The sequence below is a fragment of the Anopheles cruzii genome, chromosome 3 (assembly GCF_943734635.1).
Source record: "Anopheles cruzii chromosome 3, idAnoCruzAS_RS32_06, whole genome shotgun sequence".
In the NCBI taxonomy this organism is placed as follows: Eukaryota; Metazoa; Arthropoda; class Insecta; order Diptera; family Culicidae; genus Anopheles; species Anopheles cruzii.
Genome location: NC_069145.1, coordinates 43,863,797 through 43,885,284, shown reverse-complemented (window position 1 = coordinate 43,885,284; position 21,488 = coordinate 43,863,797). Strand labels below are relative to the sequence as shown.

Here is a 21,488-nt window from a genome sequence, read left to right as displayed (position 1 = left end):
GCTGGTGGACGTCTCGAAGCTGCCTATGAATAAGGACTATTCCTCGGGTTTGCCCGAAAACAGCGGCATGTCCCGCGGCGTCCCCTGGCGTACCGAATTCTAGATCTGTGCACGGGTTACGCTGGAGTCGGCGCATGGCTGCCACTCGTAAACCACGGATGCGGCACTCCGCTTCGCGTCGATCGTACGAGTTTGTCTCCCGATCGGGCGCTTCGCACCGATAGTGTGCGCTGCTCTCTCGGTCGCGTACTTCGTACCGATCGTACGCACTTCTCTCTTGATCGGGCGCTTTGTGCTGATCGTATGCACTGCTTCCTCGGTTACGCGCTTCTGCCTGGTCGAGTGCCCGCAGCTCTCGCTCTAGCTCGAGCCTTTTACGCGCAATTTCGGCTGCTTCCAGTGCGTGTAGTTTTCGCTCTATAGCGAGTCTCCTATGCCCGGCATCGGCTGTCTCCGGTGACGTACTGTTCATCGCAGGTCTTCGCTGGGTTTTGGTGCTGGCCAACGGATTGGCATGAGGCCCATGACCCTCATCGGGGTCGTGACCCACCTCAGGGTCGTCGCGGCACTCGTACGGATCCGCCGCATCCGCACTTTCACTCATTTGCGCGGGAAGAAGGCTGGCGGGTCCCGTCTCAAAGCTCGACGACGCAGATTCTCACGGCACCAGTTCACAAGAATGTCGATGACCGGCCGTGTACGGCGCTCCACATAATCGCTAGGGTTTCTTTAAATTCGTTAGGCGACTTGCTGGACTTCTGCCCTTTTGCTCACGCAATGAGTGTGTCCTTTAAGCAGAAAGGCACGAACATTACGAGTCGATGAACTCGACGAGTAAACGAGTTTTTTAATTGCACGAGTTTATTTTAAAATGTTGCGAATGCAACTCGCGGAATAAAAGTCTTATTTTATGTCCTTAATCCCCGTTGGTTTCGGGAGTTAAAAAGCTCGCGTGTTTCCGACTTTTATACTGCGACTCAACTTGGCTCAACTACAAATTTATTTGGCTCAACTCGTCTCCTCTTAGCCGACCGATTTGCTCCCTTTTTATTTGCCCGATTCCTCGGTCGAAGTGGTCATTTGAGCGGCGTAGGTCTCGCGAGCGTCCCGAACGTGGCGCTCAGCTGGGCCGCTCAATCGGGAGCCACTCGATCGCGAGCCGCTGGCGTTACATTTGTAACACTGACTCTCTTTCTTTCCATCTCTTCCAACCTCTCGCCCACCATCTTTTCAAACGCCTTTGGGATGTTGTACCTAATGTAGTAGTAGTAGTAGTATTTATTGAATGTGGTTTGTATGATCGTGGCACGACTGCCGAGCGGTACATTATAATAACGGGTTCGCTTTAGCACTCCTCGTTGTTCCGTATTAACGGTCGTTTTTGCTTTTGAGCGCAGTGAGTTTGTACTGATTGTTGTTTGTATGCTCTGTTATGTGGGAAAAAAAAACAATTAAAAACCCACGACAAAGTCAAAAAAAAAAAAAAAAAAAAAAAAATTTACATTATAGCTTACATCGCTAATTCCTTAAGATCTAATTACATGCTAATATTTATGCCGGTAGTAGTGCCCTAAGAGAAGCGAGTGAGCTCGCTCGGCAGTTTTTAGAGTATTTCTCGACTATGTTGTCGACATGATTTTTTAGAAAATCCATATGCGTCCTGGCGTGTAATTTCGTTGTACTATACCATGGGGGTACGTTTATTATTAGTTTTAGAAGCTTGTTTTGGTGGATTTGCAGCTTCTTCATATGGGTTTTTGCACACTTGCTCCAAATTGGTGCTGCGTAGGTTAGGATTGGTCTGAAGCAGGTTTTGAAAATGAGCAGTTTGTTTTTAATATTCAGTTTAGATTTTCTGTGTAAGAATGTGTAAAGAGTTTTCAGTGTCTTCTCTGACTTGAAAATTGTGCTATCAATATGTTTTTTGAACGTTAAGTTTTTATCTAAGTGTAGGCCAAGGTACTTTACGCTAGGGCTCCATGGTACCGTGATTTGGTTTATAGTTGGTCCGGTTGATGGTAGTTTCCTACTGCATCTTTTGCGTGTGAAGTATATTGCTTCTGTTTTCAATTCGTTAATTCTTAGTTTCCATTTACTACAAAACTTACTGTACTGACGCAGAGCATTGTTTAGGGAAGAGATTATTCTCCTGGGTTGTTTGCCTGATGCCGATAGAGCAAAGTCGTCCGCGAAGAGGTATTGCGTGCACTTTTTCATCTTAGGGATGTCAGATATGTAAATGTTGAATAACAGTGGTGATATGACGCTTCCTTGTGGTACGCCTGCTACTGGTGTAAAGGGTGTGCTTTGAACGTTGTTTATGTTTACTATGTTCTGTCTTTCGTTCAGGAAGGATTGCACGACTTTAATTAAGGTCGGAGGAAAGTTCTTAGATATCATTTTATATATTAACCCTTGGTGCCATATTGAGTCAAATGCTTTTTCACTGTCTAGGAGAACTAGGCCTGTTGATCGCTTGTAGACCCTGTCGTATTTAATTCTGTTTGACAATCTATGTAATTGGTGAGTGGTGGAAAGATGTGCTTGGAAGCCAAACTGTGCGGAGGGGATAATGTTCCGCTCGTTAGTATACGCTCTAATTCTATTATGCATGATTTTTTCAAAAATTTTTCCCATATTGCTGAGCAGGCTGATAGGTCGGTAACTGGCTGGGAGTGAAGGGTCTTTACCTGGTTTCCTAATTGGCACGATTTTGGCAATTTTCCAGTTATCCGGAAAGTAGCCGATTTTAAGGCAAGCATTGAATATTTGGTTCATAAGGATTATGGCTTTGTTTGGGAGATGTTTTAGCGAGTTGTTGTTGATTTTATCCAATCCGGTTGATTTTTTGGTTTTTAGATTCCTTAAAATCTGCTTAATCTCACCCGGGGTGCTCAACTGCGAGTGAAACTCCTGTGCTAGGTTATTTTTTTGGAATTTTCTGATGGTTCTATCAACTGACCTCTCGACAGTGCTCACTGTGTTTGTCGTAATGTGATGCGCTTGTTCAAATTGGGTTTTGATTGCCTCGCATTTTTCTTTGGCGCTGATGAGAGTCCTGGTATTTGCTTGTAAGGGGGGCATACTGCTATGTTTGTTTTTAATTGTTTTTACTAATTTCCATAACCTATCTTTGTTCTGTGATTCACTATCGATTTGTTCTAGGTTTTTGGACCATGCTTCATTTCTAATTGTATCTAGGTTGTTTTTGATGGCCAAACTTAGGAATTGATAAATGCTTTTGTAAGTAGGGTTAGATCTATTTCTTTGCCACTTTTTCCTGTATGCGTTCCTGATTTTTATCAGATTTTTTGTTCCTTCGGGGATAATGATGTTGAACCTTCCGGGTATCACTTTGGGCACAGCCGAGTTGTGAGCCATCGTTATGTTTTGTGTTAAAGAGGAGATCATTTCGTCTATTTGTTCTTTGGTGTTTATGACATTTAAATTTATGGTGGAAAGGTCTATACGATCATTAATGATGTTTCTAAAGGAATTCCAGTCTGCCTCTTTGTAGTTGTAAATATACTTGTTAGGGTTTACGGTTGGTTTTGAGTTGCGGATTTCGAATAGTACTGGTATGTGGTCTGACGTGAGCTCTGTTTTTGTCGTTAACTCCGTGATTTCGTGCATATTGTTCGATAAGACAATATCTAGGGTAGATGGTGCCCTATTGGGATCGGCCGGGTAGTACGTGGCTGTGTTTGGGTGGTGTATTGAAAAAGATCCTCTTTGCAAATTATCAAAGAGAACATTTCCTGCTGCGTTATTGCTAGCGCAGTTCCAAAGCCGGTTTCTAGCATTAAAATCACCACATGTGATGTAGCTCTTAGTTCGCCTTGTCAGCTTGTTCACGTCTTCAGCAAATGCTTTCATGTTTTTGTTTGAAGCGGGGTGGTATGCCGATATGATGCATAGTTCGCCACGTTGTAGGGCTACAGTGATGCCTATTGCTTCGATGACTTTGAGTTTCAAGTGATTCATTGGCTTGTGTTTAATTGTGGACTTAATTAGGATAGCGACACCTCCTTTTGCACCTTCGAACCTGTCCAGTCTGTGTACAGTGTAGTTCGGCATCGAGAAGTTTGTGTTTATTTTAAGGAAGGTTTCACTTATTGTCATGATGTCTATTTTGTGTTTGTTTAAGAACATTATTACGTCGTATTTTTTTGGTTGGACGCTATTGGCATTCCAGCTTGCAATCTTGAGTGAGTTCTGAGTGCTCACGGCGAAGGCGAACAATATTTGCTGACAATGTCAAAGATCGTCATGATCTGATCTTGTTTTGTTTTGCAGTTTTGCATCCTGTCAATGACTTCTACTACGATTGGGATCAATTCCGAGCGCTCAAAAAGCTCGGGTTTCTCTCGCCTCTCGCTCGTGTTTGTTTGACGAAACTTAGTGGAGGTCGGCGCACTGCTCCACGCGTTAACTGGGTTCGCTGTGTGCCTTATCGGTAAGGCCGGGAATTCGTTTGGGTTGTGTCTGTAACTGGCGTGTGGCCTTTGTGTTTTATCCGCACGTTTCGGGCGCTTCGGGCATTCGTAAAATCCAGCGCAGTGGTTGCCCTCACAGTTGGCACATTTTAATTTGTGTGTTGGGATTATCCCGTCGCTATTAGCGGTGATCATCGGGCACGACGCTGATGAGTGGCTACCAGCGCATTTGTTGCACTTTGTGCTTCTGTTGCAATTTGCAGCACCATGGCCGAAACTTAAGCAGTTTTTGCACTGCATGGGTGCTTTTGGCGCGGAATAATATCTCCATTTAACCACCTGGTGGTTCACGGCTTTGATCGTTTGGAGGATATTGAGCGTTATCACTCCTTTTTTAAAATGCAACAGATACGCCGCTTGCTGGTCGTAGTATTTTTTTTTGATCGACAGTTTTTTAATGTCTGTTGGATCGAGGTCCACGCTTAGTAGCGCTTCCCTCACCTCTTCGATTGGCATATCACACAAGCCGCTGAGGACCACTTTGGTTGTTTTTTCTTCCTCCAGCTGGTAGGAATGGTATTGTTCATTAATTTTTTTAAAGTGGTTGATCACCTTTTTAAAGTCTGTAGTGTTCGTGCAGCGCACGACAGTGCCCTTTCGAGTGGCTGCGGTTGTGTATTTTACTACACCTGCTGCTATTATTTTGATGTGTATGTCACTGATGTTTGAACTAACCGCCGTTATTGGTGGTGGTGGCTTTGGTACACTTTTGCTTTTTGCTTCACTTGCAGGGGACCCCAGCTTCCCCACCGCTTGCCGTTCCTGATCGGCGCTTGACATCGCCACATCGTCACCACCACGATCACTAAGTATCGCAAATCGGTTGCTGGTCGCTGTTTGTAACTCGGTGATGGCTGCTGGGCTGAACAGTGCGTTGGCCACTGTTGTCCCCGTCTTCTTCACTTTGGTGATCCTTCCCTTCCCCATGTTTGCAGGGTTAGGGACGATCAACGCTTCCCGTTTCACTCTGTTGCTGGTTTGTGCTGTTGGGACTGCTCGTTCAAGTGCGTCTATTCGCTACGGTGTCTGCACAGCTACTGTGTTGTACCTAATGATTTGATTGGGTGCAACCATTTCGTCAAATTTTATCATTACCGGTAGCAGCGATATTTTGGAGAATTCCTCCTCCTTTTTCTTGCTTGCCTCTTCACAAATACTATATATTCGCTCGCACGCGTCCGCGCCAATCCTAATCAAACCGAGATGCTGCGGGGTCTCGTAGCCTAACAACGATATGTTGCCCCTCCTTATCACAAAGAACTTTGCCAACACACCGTTGTTGTCATTAGCTGTTGTTACCATCGCCTCAAACTGGCACTCCGTCTCCAGCCTGTCCGCACTCCCATATCCTTTAAGCTGCTCCTCCGGATTTATCGTCAAATTTCGCACGCAAGTCGCTGAGCCCTTACTAATTCTCCACCACACTCCTTCCGTCACCGTGTTCATCGACGCTCCCGTGTCCAGCAAAAAAGTGATGATTTCGGCCCCAATTCTGCCTTATACCATACGTGGGTCGTCCGCCCGCCTCTTTATTCGCTACGGGCCGCGATACGGCGGGGTTAGCGATGGTCGTACGGAATCGTCCCGCACGAACACCCGCTTGGCGTTCTCGAGGTCCTCGTGGACGAACACTTGTTGGCGGCCGTGCCAGTCCGTGTCGCGCACCCGTACTCGTTTCATGGCCTTCCGGAGTTCGCTGAGGAACTCGGAGGGGGGTCGCTGGAGGCATTCGTTGGTTCCGCGATAAATTCCGATGGGATCGTCAGGGTGGTTCCATACACTAGCTCCGCGGGGGCCGCTTTTAAGTCGTCCTTGTAGGCCGTCCGCAGCCCGAGCAGGATCATCGGCAGGTGCTCGGTCCAGTGTTGGGAGTCGCGGCACATGATCGCTGCCTTCAAGGTTCGATGCCACCGCTCGATGAGCCCGTTGCTCTGAGGGTGGTACGCTGTTGTCCGCAGGTGAGCCGCGCCCACTATTTTGAGGAGCTCGTTGGATAGCCTCGACTCGAATTGGCGCCCTTGGTCCGTCGTTATGTTCTGCGGCACCCCGAAACGTGCGACCCAATTTGCTACGAGCGCCTGGGCGACGACTGGCGCTGTCATGTCGGGCAGGGGGATCGCCTCCGGCCACCTGGTAAACCTGTCTATGATCGTCAGACAGTATCGGTGGCCATTGCTGGGCGGTAACGGCCCCACCAGGTCGATGGCGAAAACGTCCTGTCGCCAAGGGGAAACGCTGCAGAGGCGACTTCGTGTGCCTCGTAATCTTGGATCGCTGGCAGTGGATGCTCTCCCGCGCTTAGCGGGCGGAGTCTTGGCGGATGTTTGGCCACACAAACCGTGTTGTCATCAAGCGGATCGTTAACCGGACACTCGGGTGATGTAGGCCATGCGTGGCTTCCAAGAAGCGTTTTCTGAAAGCTTTTGTTACGTATGGGCGGAGTCTGCCATCCTGCTCGTCGCAGTAAAGAGGATGCTCGTAGTCTCGATATGGTGCACGATCGTGTTGACGTTCAACGTGGCCTCGCCGAATACAGGGATGCGGGACACGTTCGCGGCTATAAGTACAACTCCCGTGGGTTGTACGCCTTTAATCCTGCGGTAGCGGGGAATGACCGAGAACTCCGCGCCGCAGTCGACCAGGTAGCACGTGCCATTGGTCGGATCGGTGATGCGCAACCGGAGTGCGGCGGGGGAGCTGGCGAGCGCGTGCGCCTCTCCCTGTATCCGGTTGCTGTTCTACTGCCGTTTTGGCGAACGTTGTTCGTAATCGCACGGGTAGCGGCATCTGGTTGCTTTATCACCGTGCTTTTGGTGATACCAACAGATGTCTTCGTCACGGTTAGGCGCGCTGCTCCGGTCCGGCACTGGACTGCTTCGTCGGGACGGCCGCGGAGTGCTGTTCACGGTGCTAGGGCTCAGCAACTCCTTTCGCTCCTGTCACTTAAGACGGATTTGGACGTCTACCATCGTAAGCTTAAGGCGGATGATTTCCTCGCGGAGCCCGCGGACATCGCTCTGTACCCCCGCCACACCCTCGGCCAGGACGGCGTCTGACGGCCGTCGCGTCGGATGCTGCCCGGCCGGCCTCTCGTGGCTCGGGTTCGCCGGAGGCAGGCGTGCCTCTACCCTATCGATTTCTTTGGCGTCCAACGAGCTGATGGTCCGCCATCTTTGCGAGTCCGTCACCGCGTCCGTTACTGCCAGCTTCGCGCTTTCTGGCCCTTGATTCGCGATGACTAGCTGCTGGATACTCTCGGGCAGTCGAACGGCCCAGAGCTCCAACAGGAGCATATCACTCAACGCGCCGGCGGCCACCCTCTTCATCTCTCGAAAGAGTTTGGATGGCTCCCCTAGCGTCATCTCGGAGAGCACGCGTTGCACTCTACGCTGCTGCGTATCCGAGTAATGGTCTAGGAGGACCCTCTTCGCGTGCTCGTATCTCCCGGACGAGGGGAGGTCCTCGAATTTTGCGCGCAAGTCAAGAAGCGCGTCCTGTGGCACTTGCGCCATTACAAAATTAAACCGCCTCATGTCGTGAGCGGCCACGATGCCCGAGGCGGCAAACCAATATTCGAGGGATAAGAAGTATCCCTCGAGCGCGTTGGTATTCATTAGGGGAGGCGGCAGCCTTATTGCGCTTAGCGCCTCCACGTCTTTCCCCTGCAACTCGAGCTCGGCTACCGGACCCGGTGCTTGGCACGGCGCGCTCACTAGGGGAGGGACGGAGGCTAGGGCAGTCGCCTGCGGCTCTTGCGGCGCCCTCTCCAGGGCGGAATCCCGAGTAGCTGTTGGCGAGTGAAGCATGTTTCTTGCTACTTACTTAACGGAGCGAATCGTGTCGATGTTTTTTCTTTGTCGGTGCCGGTTGTCGAAAACCACGCGGTTTTTATTGGCGAGGCGATAGTGCGATGGCGACTGTACACGTTGGTCGACGGAAACCACGCGGTATTTTTACTAGCGCGGTACCGGCTTGCCGGTCGTGTTCGGGCGCATTGTACGAAGAAAAAAAAAACTGACCGAAAAAACGTCACTCTGGCCGTGTGGCCGTCACTCACTATTTCCTGTTACACGCGGTGTCCAGGTTGCTTAACGGAGCGAGTCGTTTCGCTGTTTTTTATCGGTGTCGGTTGTCGAAAACCACGCGGTTTTTCAATATCGAGGCGGTATTGCGATGGCGGCCGTCTAGCGTTGGTCGTCGAAAACCACGCGGTTTTTTGGTGGCGAGGCGGTAGCGCGATGGAGTTCCCTTTTTGGGTTCACTCTTGTCGAACTTGCGCGAACTTTTTACTTACAGGGGTCACCAGTTTAAGTGTCTATAGTCAGATGGTGCAAGACACCTAATTTATTACGATATGTATCACAGTTAGGTGTTCTCTCAATTATACGGGTGTGTATCACTTTATCGACGGCGAGAAAAGAGGCTGAGCGGCCGCGTGCACGCTCTTTTATCTATCACAAATGCTGTCAGTGCCAGCCGCGCGCCGGCACCCACACATTCTCGCACCTGCTCAGACAGCCGCGTCTGAGCAGGGTTGACTCAACCTCATGCGCAGGCACAGGGTTGAGTCGGGTCGCTACATCTTCCTTGGCCTCGATTACCGACAATAGGTGATTGCCCCCGAATATTTTTAACGCATTCAATCTACTTCTTTGTGACGTAACGCCCTTGCACTCTACAATCCTTTCAAACGCTTGTTTGAAACGCATCTATTCTGCCTTTCTTTTCTGAACCGGCAACCCCTCCGCAAACGGTTGGATAGGCCACGCTCCCATCAGTATGTTCTTCTCCTTTCGCACCCTCAATCGCTGCATTTCTCCTACTACGTCTGTCACTACCCATTGTTCACTCATTTTGTATTCCTTGTTTTACACCTGTATCTCACAACCTTTCCCGTCAAGCGATCGCACCAGAATGTCCAACGCCGATGCTCCAGCGATCTGCGTCGCCCGTCTCCTCCTTTTTCTTTTTACGCGCCCTTCATATATGCGGTGCGCACGCTATACCGAGCAGGCCCGCTATGGCGTGTAGCACTCCACACGTACTTGTACGCATAGACAAGGTGCACGCTATACCGGGGCAAGCCCACTCTGGCGTTTTGCACTCCCCGCATATTTACATATGGGATGTGTTACATACGGGATAACCTACCAAGCATCGCGCACAAGGCGGGCATATAGCGTTCTAAGTGTTTGCTCCAATGAGCACCACATCAAGATACCGCGATCAAGATGTTCTTGCATGTTCTTACGTGTTCACCGCTGCCTCATGCTCCTGGCCCGAAGCCGGGTCACTCTTGGCCAGCACCCATGGTCCGAAACCGGGTCGCTGCTCCCCTTTACCGGTGTCGATGGTCTGAACCCGATCACCGTTGTCTGCGAATGCTCATGGCCCGAAGCCGGGTCATTCTTAGCCAGCGCCATGATCCGAAACCGGGTCGCCATTCTCTCACCAATTCGCACTGCCACAAATTCTTACTTGGCAGGATCGCCAATCTGATATCCTCGTACTTTATTACAAATCACTACGCCACTCCCGTAGTCTTGGTCGCGCGCTCGTTGGCGGACCGTTCGTTTCGATGTGGTGTACGACTGTAGACTTATACGTTATGTTCGGCGGTGGGGTCGTTGTTAGCGCCGGGAACTTCTGCAAGATGTCGTAATAGGGGTCCCGCAGGCTCGTGTTCTCGAGGTGCTGTTCTATTGTCGAGGGCTGCTGCTGATGAATGTGCATGGCGGTCGGCCCTTCGTCGCTTTCTGCCCATGCCGTTCGTGGTACCAGCATTGCCCCGGGATGTATATACGGTGTTGTTGCATCGACTCAGGGGCGTGCCTCGGTGTGTTACGCCCTGTTCGATTCGTTTCCCTGCTGCTCGTGGACGAGGCACGGCTGTACTCCTTCCAGCTCATTTGTTTCAGCTGGCGGCCGAGCTCCGACACGTGTTGCTGTAGGAGCTTAAGCTCTCGTCGGAGTTGTTTGTTGGAATTTGCATCGATTGCGGCGGCTGCGGAAGAGGGTGCTGGCGCGGTCGATTGCACAGCTGCTGCGGGTGACGCGACGGCGTTGATCGCCTTCCAGATCTGCGACTCAATCACCGCGTCGGCGATAGCGGTTTTTTCCACCACCGGGCCTCGATTTGTCACGTTTATGTCTCGAACGTTTGCCGGCAGTCTGGCGGCCCACAAGTTTACGAGGATGTCTTCCGAGAGGGCGTTGTTCGCCGTCCGTAGCATATTTGCGTACAATTGGGATGGCTTTTAGTCGCCTACTGGACGGCTGAGTGGCGTCGCCTGACGCCTGCACAATGCGCACACGGATCCTTTGTCTCAGCGTAAATAGCGGTTTCTCGTCGCGTCGAGGATTGCGATCTTGGGGGCTGGTCTCTCTAACAGCCCGTGTCTTACGTTTTTACGCGACGTCTAATCCTTCTTAAGCCCCTTTCGCGTAGCACGGGATAATTGGGAGTATAGCCCCGAGAATTATACTGCATGCAAGGATCTCCAACATTTGCCCATAATACGTTCTCTGCGTCTGTTATTGGTGCTGCTTCGAGAGCATCTGATACAGTTCGCGCCAAGGTAAGGGATTTCTTGCTCGTAAGAAAAAAGCGATTCTTGCATCGTTTATTCCACTTGTAAATGTGGTGACTGCTGCTGCTTGTAATAGCTTTTCAGCACTAGCCTCGTCGGCAAATGTGCCTTGGGAGACGTAGGCTGACGCTAATTTTCCGGCTAATTCCTCCATTTGCTTCCCATATTCTGTCATAGTTAACTTCTCTTGCTTTAGTGCAAGCATTTCTTGCTCTACTGCTCGTGGCGTTAATTTGACTGCAAATTTCTCAGTTAGGATTGCTTGTGCTTGTTCTATGGTGCTGGCCTTATTTAATGCACCGTGCGCCGGCCCAATTAATCGGGTTTTGGCGAAAATGAGGATGTCGTTCTCCGCGACGCCCTCGGAATATCCTCTCAACAGCTCTAGTGTTTCAATAAAATTTAATAGTGTTACGGGATTGCCGTCGAATTTATCGACTAGCTTTAATGCAATTCCTAGGTCAAGTCTATTCGCCATTTTTAGTTTTGTTAGTTTCACTACGGCATTGATTGTCAGCAAGAATGAGTTGCTGGCAATGCGGGTACCGTTGACCATTCGGGTGAAGCGGTGTGTTTTGGTAACACCTTGGTTTTTTATAGACTGTTTCATTATGTCTAAGCACGATTTTAAATGAACGCCAAAAATTCAAATTACAAGCAAATTCCATTTTTCTTTCTGTATTTAACGCTCTGTTTTCTTACTTAACAGTACATTTTTACAAAATTACATTCCGGTTAACCGTATGCCAATGATCGAACTTTTAAACGAACACTACGCATCAGCTTTTGCACAGACTGATTTGCAATCATTTTGGACACTTTCTTCCAATCTTTGGCGAATATTTCAATGGTGTTGGTTGGCTTTACATGTTTTCTCAAGTATGCCTTGGTAAGTGCCCAAAAAGTTTCGATCGGTCTTGCCTGTGGACAATTTGACGGATGTGTAGCGACCTCGTCATAATACGAATTTGAGCAGTCGAGTAGTGTTTTAAAAATATCATCAAGTTTTCATTGAAAAAAGGTTTTCTCCGCACAATTGGAGATTACTCCAGTTAGTTCATCTTTAACTCTCAACGCATTAAGAAGCACAAATCTATATCTCCCGATCACAAAAATAAAATATATGAAATTATTCAAGATTTCTACAGATGCATCTCCTTCGGAACGAACTGGACCCCGTTGGATTGGAACCAGGTAACGTATCCTTGGAGTAATGCACGGATGCTAAATCCGGCCAAAATAGTACCGGGTCTTTATATTTTCGAATCATAGGCAGTAGGCGTTGATTCAGACATTCGAGGATGTAAATTTCGGATTTCATCGTCTCTGTTGTCACGAACGGTTCGGAATGCATGCCACACTCGCAAATGGCTTGCCAAACCATTACCTTTTTTCCGAATTTTTCAGTAAAAATGGATGTAAAAATTCTGTTAAAAAAGTACCGGGAATATTCAAATAAAACAAAATTTTTACATTTAATGATCCGAATTTATTGGATCGCCTTCAAAATAGGCTCCATTTGCTTCAATGCATCTCTGCCAACGGCACTTCCAATCTTCGAAACATTTTTTAAATGCGTTTTCCGGGATGGCCTTGAGTTCGCGCGCCGAATTTTGTTTAATAGCTTCAATCGACTCAAAACGGGTGCCACGAAGCGGCAATTTTAGTTTTGGGAAGAGGAAAAAGTCGCAGGGTGCCAAATCCGGCGAGTACGGTGGTTGTTCAATCATGTGTGTTTTGTTCTTGGTGAGAAATTCCTTCACAATCGTAGCTCGGTGAGGCGGTGCGTTGTCGTCGTGCAAAATCCACGAGTTGCGGCCACCTTTCTCATACCCAAAACATCAATCAAAATCGAACGTGCTGAAACGTGGGAAATGTTCAGCTCATGTGCTATCTCTCTCAAGCTGGAATTTCCGTTTTCAAGCACCATTTCCTTAATTTTATCGATGTTTTCGTCGGTGGTGGCCGTCGATGGGCGTCCGGAACGAGCCAAGTCTTCGACCACTTCACGACCGTCTTTGAAGGCCTTGTACCATTCATATGCACGAGTTTGCGATAGAGCATTATTGCCAAATGCCTTTTGCAACATTTTCAAAGAAGCCGCACACGAAAATTCATTCGCAACACAAAACTTTAAATAAATTCTTTGTTGAACGTAATCATCCATAATGTAAAACCGGCACACACTAATGACGTCGACTAAATTAACCAACTGCTCCAAACGCTCTGGTTAACAAAGCCTGCTTAAACTTGGCATAGTAATAGATGACAGTTGTACCAACCCAGGAAAAATAAAATTAGCCTGCTTAGATTGCCAGATTGCTTTTGCCAACTGACTCAGTGAAATGTTGGGAATAGTGTACCATTTGTGCAGAATCTGTTTTCCCTTTTCTGGAGAAATGCTTCGCATTTTCACAAAAGTTCGGGAAACCTGTACGTATTATACACCGTTTTTTAAGTTAAAGTGTATACTAAAAGAATCTGTCGAGTTTGACACTTAAAACGTCATGTGGAATGAGTAGTGATCTGTCAAAATCGTGCTTAGACATAATGAAACAGTCTATAGTTCGTAATTTCTTCTTCGGTGACGTCTTGTAGTTCGTTCGACGAAACGACCACCTGGCAGCAGTTTAGTGTTGGATGGTTTTTGATAGTTATTTCAGTTCCGGTGATCAGCTTCGTTAGTTTTAGCAATTTTTCTGCCTTGTCCTTGCCGCGCACTTTGATGAGGTACTTTGTATTCTGGTCAAAGAAGTTGCCTTCGTCGATCGTGCCAGCGACTGCTTCGATGGATTTGGCGATGATGAAAACATTGTTCGGGAGTTTTTCGTTGTCATTTCGCTTTAATACCAGGAAACGTAGCTCTCCATGTATTTGGTCGGGATCCATGTATTCGGGGAGCCTTCTCCCTTTTGTATGGCTGGCTGAGATAGGAGGCCATTCCGACCGTAGACGGCCGGTCCGACATTTTGCTCAGCGTCTAGCGCGCTGGCTGGCTTGTCACTCTCACTTTACACTTTTCTCTCCTGTTCCGTCGGCGCACGGACACGGTCAAAAACACGACTGTTCGCGAGCGCTGTCTAGACGCGACTGTTCACTGTCGACTCGTGTTCCAGGGCGTCTGCGCGACTACATTGCATTTCGCGTCTTTTGTACTATAATTTCTTCTTCATTAGGCTCCGCCCCTCATGCCTAGCCGATACTGTTCTGAGGTGCTCTGAGTGGCTTAACGCGCTTGGGCTCTCAGCACACTATATCCTAACTAGAAGTTTTACTCTATATACATTTCATGCTCTACCACACAGTGATGTCGTGCTATCTGGGCCCGATTGGAGCGCCGAGTTAACTGACTGTCCCTGCACCTTGCATCCTGGGCATGCACCGGCCCTTGTCCAGCTCTCGCGTTATTGGTTCCATTCCTACCACATTCGCCGACTTTGTCTTTTACCATATAGGTGCGCCGTAATGTTGGGTCTTCGAAAGGTCCTATTTGCGCACTAATTTTCTCCTGTACTGCTCTCGCCTTGTGGTATTTTCCTCTTGGTATTCCTTTCACTATCCTCTTCTGTCTAACTTGGGCTTCTAAGCCTAATCTTTGTTTTCTCTTACCCTGCTGGCTTTCGTATCCATCTTCCCGTCTAAATTGCATCATTTTCGTAGTTACTACTTTTCTTCCGCTTACATTTCGCTTACATTCCAATAGGTGAAATGAGGAAAATCTGCATATTTCTCGTTGCCAATTTATGTAACTAGGACATTGGCATAATCCTTGCTACATATCGATATTATTCCTGACCTTGCTCCTTTAAGCACCCTCCTCCGCTTGAATCTAACTGCTCTCTCGTTTTTTTTCCTGCATGATTTGATGTTTTATCGTACTGCCAAACACAACAGTAGAATAATTGTATGGTCCTTCTATACTTTTTGTTTTTGCACGAAGCAACGCAACGTCTATTCTAAGATAAGTATTAGCTTTATTCTCAACTATACAACCGTCAAGGTTTTACACGTCTGGGCTTTACACGTCGAACGATCCATGATGAAAGAGAGCGATCGGTCGTGGGGCCGATCTTATATACCCGAAATTGGTTCATCCCGAGGCACCCACGAAGTGCACTCGGGGCTCACCAGGGCCGTCCTTCCGGTCATTGCGCGTTCGCAATGACGTTTGACAGATACCGCCGTAACTGACACGCGCTGTCAGTCGCGGCGGCCCACGTAGCAAATTTAGCACACGCTTGTGCTAAACCATCCTCCCCCCTTTGGGACGGAGGCGTCCGTCCCAAACTCCCGTTGGTGGAGGGTCGTCGTCAAGAACCGCCGCCGCGATAGCGGGCGGTTCCCCCCAGGCAGCGTCGCACGTAGCAGCATTCCCCGGGCGGGGTGGCTCGTCCGCCACCCCATCGCACGTAGCGTTGGCGTCCGTTTTTAGTGGCTCGTTAGCCACTTGGCTGCACACGGCAGCGCCGTCTGGATCGCTGGGGGCGGCGGCTACCGGCAGAGGGGCGAGCAAGCGGACGTTCCGCCGGTACACCCTGCTGCCGGTTTTCACGTCAGCAACCCGAATGGCCCCGTCCGGGCCAGGGTAGACTTGGGTGATGATACCCAACGGCCACCGAGAGATTGGCAGGTTGTCGTCGCCGATGAGCACCACCTGTCCCTTCTCTGCGTTGGGCATCTTTCTCGTCCATTTGGCTGCGCATCGCAGTTGCGCCAGATACTCCGACCGCCAGCGAGTCCAGAAGTGCTGTGACATCCTTTGAACCCGCTTCCACCGTGTGTGGAAGGGTTCCGTCTCATCGTCCCTCAACGGCGGAGTGTTGAAAGAGGAGCGCCCGATGAGAAAGTGAGCCGGCGTGAGGGCCTCAATATCCTCAGGCGAAGTACGTGTGGCTGTAAGCGGCCGCGAATTGAGGATCGCTGAGATCTGGTGCATGAACGTCTGCATCTCGATCAGCCTCAATCGCGCGCCACGGGAGGCCGCCTTCAGCAGTCGCTTGGCCACCTTGATGTTAGGCCTTCCACGCAGCGACACGAAGCGCATAAGGCCGGAGATGAAGGCCTGTGTGGATTGGTCGTCTACCACTTCAAGGTGGACAGCCTTGGTGGCGAAGCACACGAAGATGCACACGTAGACGTCTAAGTTGCGATTGCCCTTCACTCCGGATGCCACAGTGAATGGCCCACAAAGATCAAAACCATTGTGTGTGAACGGAGGCGACGCGTTCACTCGATGCACCGGCAGAGGACCCATTTGTTGCGTGAATTGGCGAGGGCGAGCTTTGATACGTGACGCATCGCGATAGCTCCCCTGCCACCGTCCGTCTAAGGTCGTGCATCCAGTAGCGGGTCCTAAATTCCGCTATCACCAGTGCAACTCCCGCGTGGTGGTTCCTCTCGTGGATGTCCCGGATCATCACTTTTGAGAAGGGGTGGGACTTCGGGACGAGGATGGGTAGTCGCGCCTCCGCAGCAAGTTCGGCGTTCTGCAGCCTCCCTTGCACGTGAATCAACCCATTCACGCAGACCGGGTTGAGGTGCTGGAGTCGACTCGTTGGCGTGATGTTGCCCGTCATTTGCATCTCGCGTACTTCATTCGGATGGACCGTCGTCTGCATCCGTAGCAAGATGCGTCGCAGCCCATCTTCTTGGGCGGCGAGCGTCATGGGACCGTAACTCGCTGAAAGGTCAGGATTCTTCGCACGTAGCGAGGCCGACTTCGCCTTGAAATTGTTGACCGCACGTCCTAGCCAGGCGAAGTGTCGGCGCGTCTTTCCCAAGGCGCAATGGTGTGAGTATTGCGCTATCAGGTCGTCGCAATCGGGCCCCGTGATAGCCACTAGCAACGTAGCTTGTGGCAGCCCTTCGTCCAACACGGCGAGATCTGTAGATGGGAATGGCTCGAGTAGCCCATGACATCCAGCTTGAACGAATGATGGACCGTTCAGCCAGAACGTCATAACGTCTGGACGGATCAGCTTCCTTGCCGTGATGCCTCGGGAAACGATGTCGGCCGGGTTAAGTTTGGTGGGCACGTAGCGCCAGTCGGTGGTCGCGGTAGCTGCCTGGACTTTGGCGACTCGGTTCCTTACGAAGACGTCCCACCGGGTGTTGTCCGAGCGAAGCCAGGTTAGCGCTACCTGCGAATCGGACCACCAACACGTCTCGACGACACGGGAGCCGAAAACGTCCCGAATTCTCACGTAGAGTTCGGCTAATAGAACTGCCGCTTGCAATTCTAGACGTGGCAACGTCATTGTTTTTAGAGGGGCCACCCTGGATTTAGCGCATAGCAAGCGCGTTATCCGGTGGCCCTTATCGTCTTCAAAGGTCACGTAGACCACGCATCCATAGGCCTTTACGGATGCGTCGCAGAAACCGTCGACACGTAGAGTCGTCGGTGCGCTAGGCGCTGCCATTCGTGGGAGGTGCAGCTTCCTCAAGAGTGGGAGTTGCGCCGTGAACTCGTTCCACTGTTGGGTCGTCGTGGGTGACACGTAGTCGTCCCATGCAAGATCTTCTCGCCAGAGATCTTGCATCATCACTTTCGCAGTGATGATCACTGGCTGCATGATCCCGACTGGATCGTACAGCTTAGAGATCTTGGAGATGAGGTTGCGCTTCGTCAATTGCTCCGCGAACTGAAGTACGTCCTCATGTATGACCAACTGAAACGTGTCATCAGTTGGGCACCATGACAGTCCGAGCATGCGCACAGCCTCGCGATCGCCGATTTTAACAGGAGCCTCCCGATGCTCCTGCGGCACGTGGCGCAGTACCTCTACTTCGTTGGACGCCCACTTCCGCAGCGGCATGCCGCGGCGAAGTAGCGTTTGCTCCACTCCCGAGCACAGGGCACGTAGCTCGTCGGGTGTAGAGGCGCCCAGCGACAGGTTGTCCACGTAGAACCCTCGCTGGATTGCGTCAGCGACTTGCGGGTTTCCAGCACGCGCCTCATGTCCGGCCTCTAGCAGCGCTCTGCAGGCTAAGTACGAGGAAGCGGCCTCGCCGTACGTTACGGTGCGCAGTCTGTACGTCTGGATGGGATCGTCCTTGCCGTCGCGCCAAAGGATGCACTGCGTCCAAGTGTCTTCGTCAGACACCCACACTTGGCGATACATCTTCGCGATGTCAGCCGTCACTACCACCGTGTGTAAATGGAAATCAAGCCAAATGTGCAGCAGATCTGGCTGCAAAACAGGCCCAATGACCTGCAGGTCGTTGAGTGCTACTCCGGTAGACGACTTGGCGCTGGCGTCGAACACTACACGCAGCTTCGTGGTCGACGACTCCGGCTTGATGACGCACGAGTGGGGTATCACGTAGATTACCCGGTCGGCGTCACTCGGTGCGATCGGCGTCATGTGTCCGAGGTCCACGTACTCACGCATGAACGCCCGGTACTCGTCATACGTCTCGGAGTGGCGTTCTAGCTTGCGCTCGAGGGCTAGTAAGCGCTTCACTCCGTGCTGGTAGGAGTCGCCCAGCTGTCCTAGCTCCCCCCGTAAGGGAATTCGGACGACGTATCGGCCGTCCGGTGCCAACGACGTCGTCTCCTTGAAGAAGGCCTCGAGGTCCGGTGAGGAGATTTCCGTCGAAATCACGGCTTGGGGTAGGGACGCGTCCTCCACCTGCCAGAACCTCTCGATGCTCCGTCTGAGGTCTTCTTCCGCTGTGGCCACTCCGCATTGATGCGACCTCACGCCATCGGCCACATCGCCCTGGAGTAAGCCACCCACGAGCCACCCAAACACGGAGTTCTGGATGGTGAGTCCTTGCTCGTTTCGTCTCAAGCCGGGTGTAAGCGAGGCAAAATACACCCCAGCACCCAATATTGCGTCAATTGGGCCGGCTACGTTGAAGCGATCATCAGCGTACGATAGTTCTGCCGGGACGTCAGTATCGCTCAATGCGATCGTCTGGTGGGGAAGGTCGGGCAAGTCCGGGATCACGTAGAACTTCACCGGGTAGCTGCGACTTCCGCTGAGGCTTCTTATGGTGGTGACGCATTCACGCGTGACCATAAGTGGCCCTGATACTCCGTCTAGCCTCAGCTTGGATACGTCGAGTCGTATTCGCAGCCATGATGCTGCCTGGGCCGTGATGGCATCAATTTGGCTGCCCGAATCCAATATGCATCGTAGTCGATGCCACCCTCCATCAGGGCCTAGCGCCTGAACCACCACGGTTGCTAATAACGTAGCACCGCCTTGTGGCTTACGGAAACGCGGCGCACGGGAACGAGGCGTACGGGAACGCGGCGTACGGGAACAAGGCGTACGGGAACGCGGCGTTCGGGAACGCGGCGTTCGGGAACGCGGCGTACGGGAACGAGGCGTACGGGAACGCGGCGTACGGGAACGCGGCGTACGGGAACGCGGCGTACGGGAACGCGGCGTACGGGAACGAGGCGTACGGGAACGAGGCGCACGGGAGTTTTCACGGCAAAACGGCTCACTGCAGCTGGCAGCCCGACGACGAACACGGGAGTTGTCACGACAAAACGGCTCACTGTGGCTGGCAGCCCGACGACGAACACGGGAGTTGTCACGACAAAACGGCTCACTGCGGCTGGCAGCCCGACGACGAACACGGGAGAGTCATCTCTTTTCCTCGAGGTACACTGCTGAGCTGCACAAGATGGTGTGATACTTTGCTTGGCAGTGCTGACATCTCTTTGCCGACGGGCAGTCCGTTGCCTTGTGGGTACGTGAGAAGCAGTTGACGCACTTGCCACGTTCCATAATATAATTGACGCACTCCAAAGCTGAGCGCGCCCGCAGCTCTGGGCAGAAATTACTTTCGTGACCTGTCTGGTCCCAGGCGTAACATTGCCGCCGCGGCTTGGCGTCCCCGCTTCCGCGTGGAGTTGGTGACGGTGCGAGCTTCGGCGCGGGCTTCGGCGCGGGCTTCGGCGCGGGCTTCGGCGCGGGCGTCGGCGCGGGCGTCGGCGCGGGCGTCGGTGCGGGCGTCGGCGCTGACTTGGGTGTGAGAGCCACGTAGGCTGTCTTCCGCGGCGCGGAAGGAGCGTGAGGGGTTTTGGGGCATGGGGCACGGGAGCCTGCCTCCTTCGAGCGCTTCGGCTCATAATGGAGCTGATTTGCCATTTTATCGAGCTCGTCCCTAAGCTCCTTCCACGTAGGGATCGCTTGCTGGTCTGCCCGGCGAGCGACTCTGGCCAGGCTATCCTCATCCAACTTGCTTAGCACGATGCTCACGAGGAGCCCGTCCTCGATTGCGGATGCCACGTTAGCGGTCGCGCCAGCGATGCGTCGGGCTGACGTGATGGCCGTCTCCACCACGTCTATGCTGCGCATCAGCCCGTTCGGGGACGCGCTTGTAAGCCGTGGCGCTTCGATAATGGCACGACAATGCCCCAGGAACGCCACGCGCTTCTTGTAGAAACGCTCCTGGAGCCGTACCCACGCCTCCGCGAACGGCATCCCCTCGCTCTCGAAGGCTTCGGCGCTCTGCCGCGCAGGGGGGAAGCTGTCGAAGCATTGCAGGAGGTACGCGTAACGTGTGGCGTCCTCCTGCCAGCCGCTAAGCCGCTTCTCGAACCTGGAGGCGAACGCTGGCCACTCCGACGGATCGCCGCCGAACTTTGGCAGGTCGATCCGTGGCAGATGTTCCTGCCTGGGAGTGGCTGTGACAACTGTGGTGTCCATCATGGAGATGGACGTCGCGTCCGCCTTTCGCAGGCGGCCCAACGTCACCCGTGCGATGGCGTATACGTCACTGAACGGGCCACGCCGCTGCGAATTGCCCGTTTTTGCCTCCAAGCGCGACAGCGCGGCGCACCCGTCTCGATAGATGCCTTCCAACATCTCCAACCGGATTGGCACCATGTCGTCCTCCATGGTGCCGGCCATGGCGTCGGTACTGAGGGCCTCCATGGCTTCCTCCAGCGCGGAGATTTGCCTTGCCGCATCGTCGGCGGCAGATGGATGCCCGGTTTCGGCCTTCGCCTGCCGATCGGCGTAACTGTCGGCGTGCTGTATCGGCGACTCGTCGCGCGCCGTCTTCCTTGTGTTAGGCATGTTACACACTCACAAGCTTCGCACGGGAGCGGAAGACAAAGCGCTCTCGGTTACACACTGTTACCGGACGCGCGGTATCGGCGTTGGCGATCCTGGGTGGTCGTCCTAGTGTCGCACGCGCACGCACACACGCACACGCGCACGCGCGGGAGTAAACGAAATGGCGCACGCGGACGGCAAGCACACGGGAGTACGCAGTAGCTGCGCGGAAGCATACGGTAGCGCTTTCACACGCGCACGGTCACGGGAGTACGAAATGGCGCACGCGGACGGCAAGCACACGGGAGTACGCAATGGCGCACGCGGACGGCAAGCACACGGGAGTACGGAATGGCGCACGCGGACGGCAAGCACACGGGAGT

At 51.9% G+C, this 21,488-nt stretch overlaps 2 protein-coding genes across 2 annotated transcripts; both read right to left on the bottom strand.

Moving 5' to 3' along the window:
• Positions 1–9,743: 9,743 nt before the first annotated feature.
• LOC128270464 (uncharacterized) lies at positions 9,744–19,110 on the bottom strand. The gene is made up of 3 exons (XM_053007865.1): positions 16,615–19,110; positions 15,974–16,187; positions 9,744–9,871 (listed from the first exon to the last, which is right to left on the bottom strand). The coding sequence occupies exons 1-3, from the start codon at positions 19,108–19,110 to the stop codon at positions 9,744–9,746; spliced, it is 2,838 nt and encodes a 945-aa protein (XP_052863825.1).
• Positions 19,111–19,686: 576 nt separating this feature from the next.
• LOC128274388 (keratinocyte proline-rich protein-like) lies at positions 19,687–20,403 on the bottom strand. The gene has a single exon (XM_053012582.1). It carries the CDS (start codon positions 20,401–20,403, stop codon positions 19,687–19,689), a length of 717 nt encoding a protein of 238 aa, XP_052868542.1.
• Positions 20,404–21,488: the final 1,085 nt, after the last annotated feature.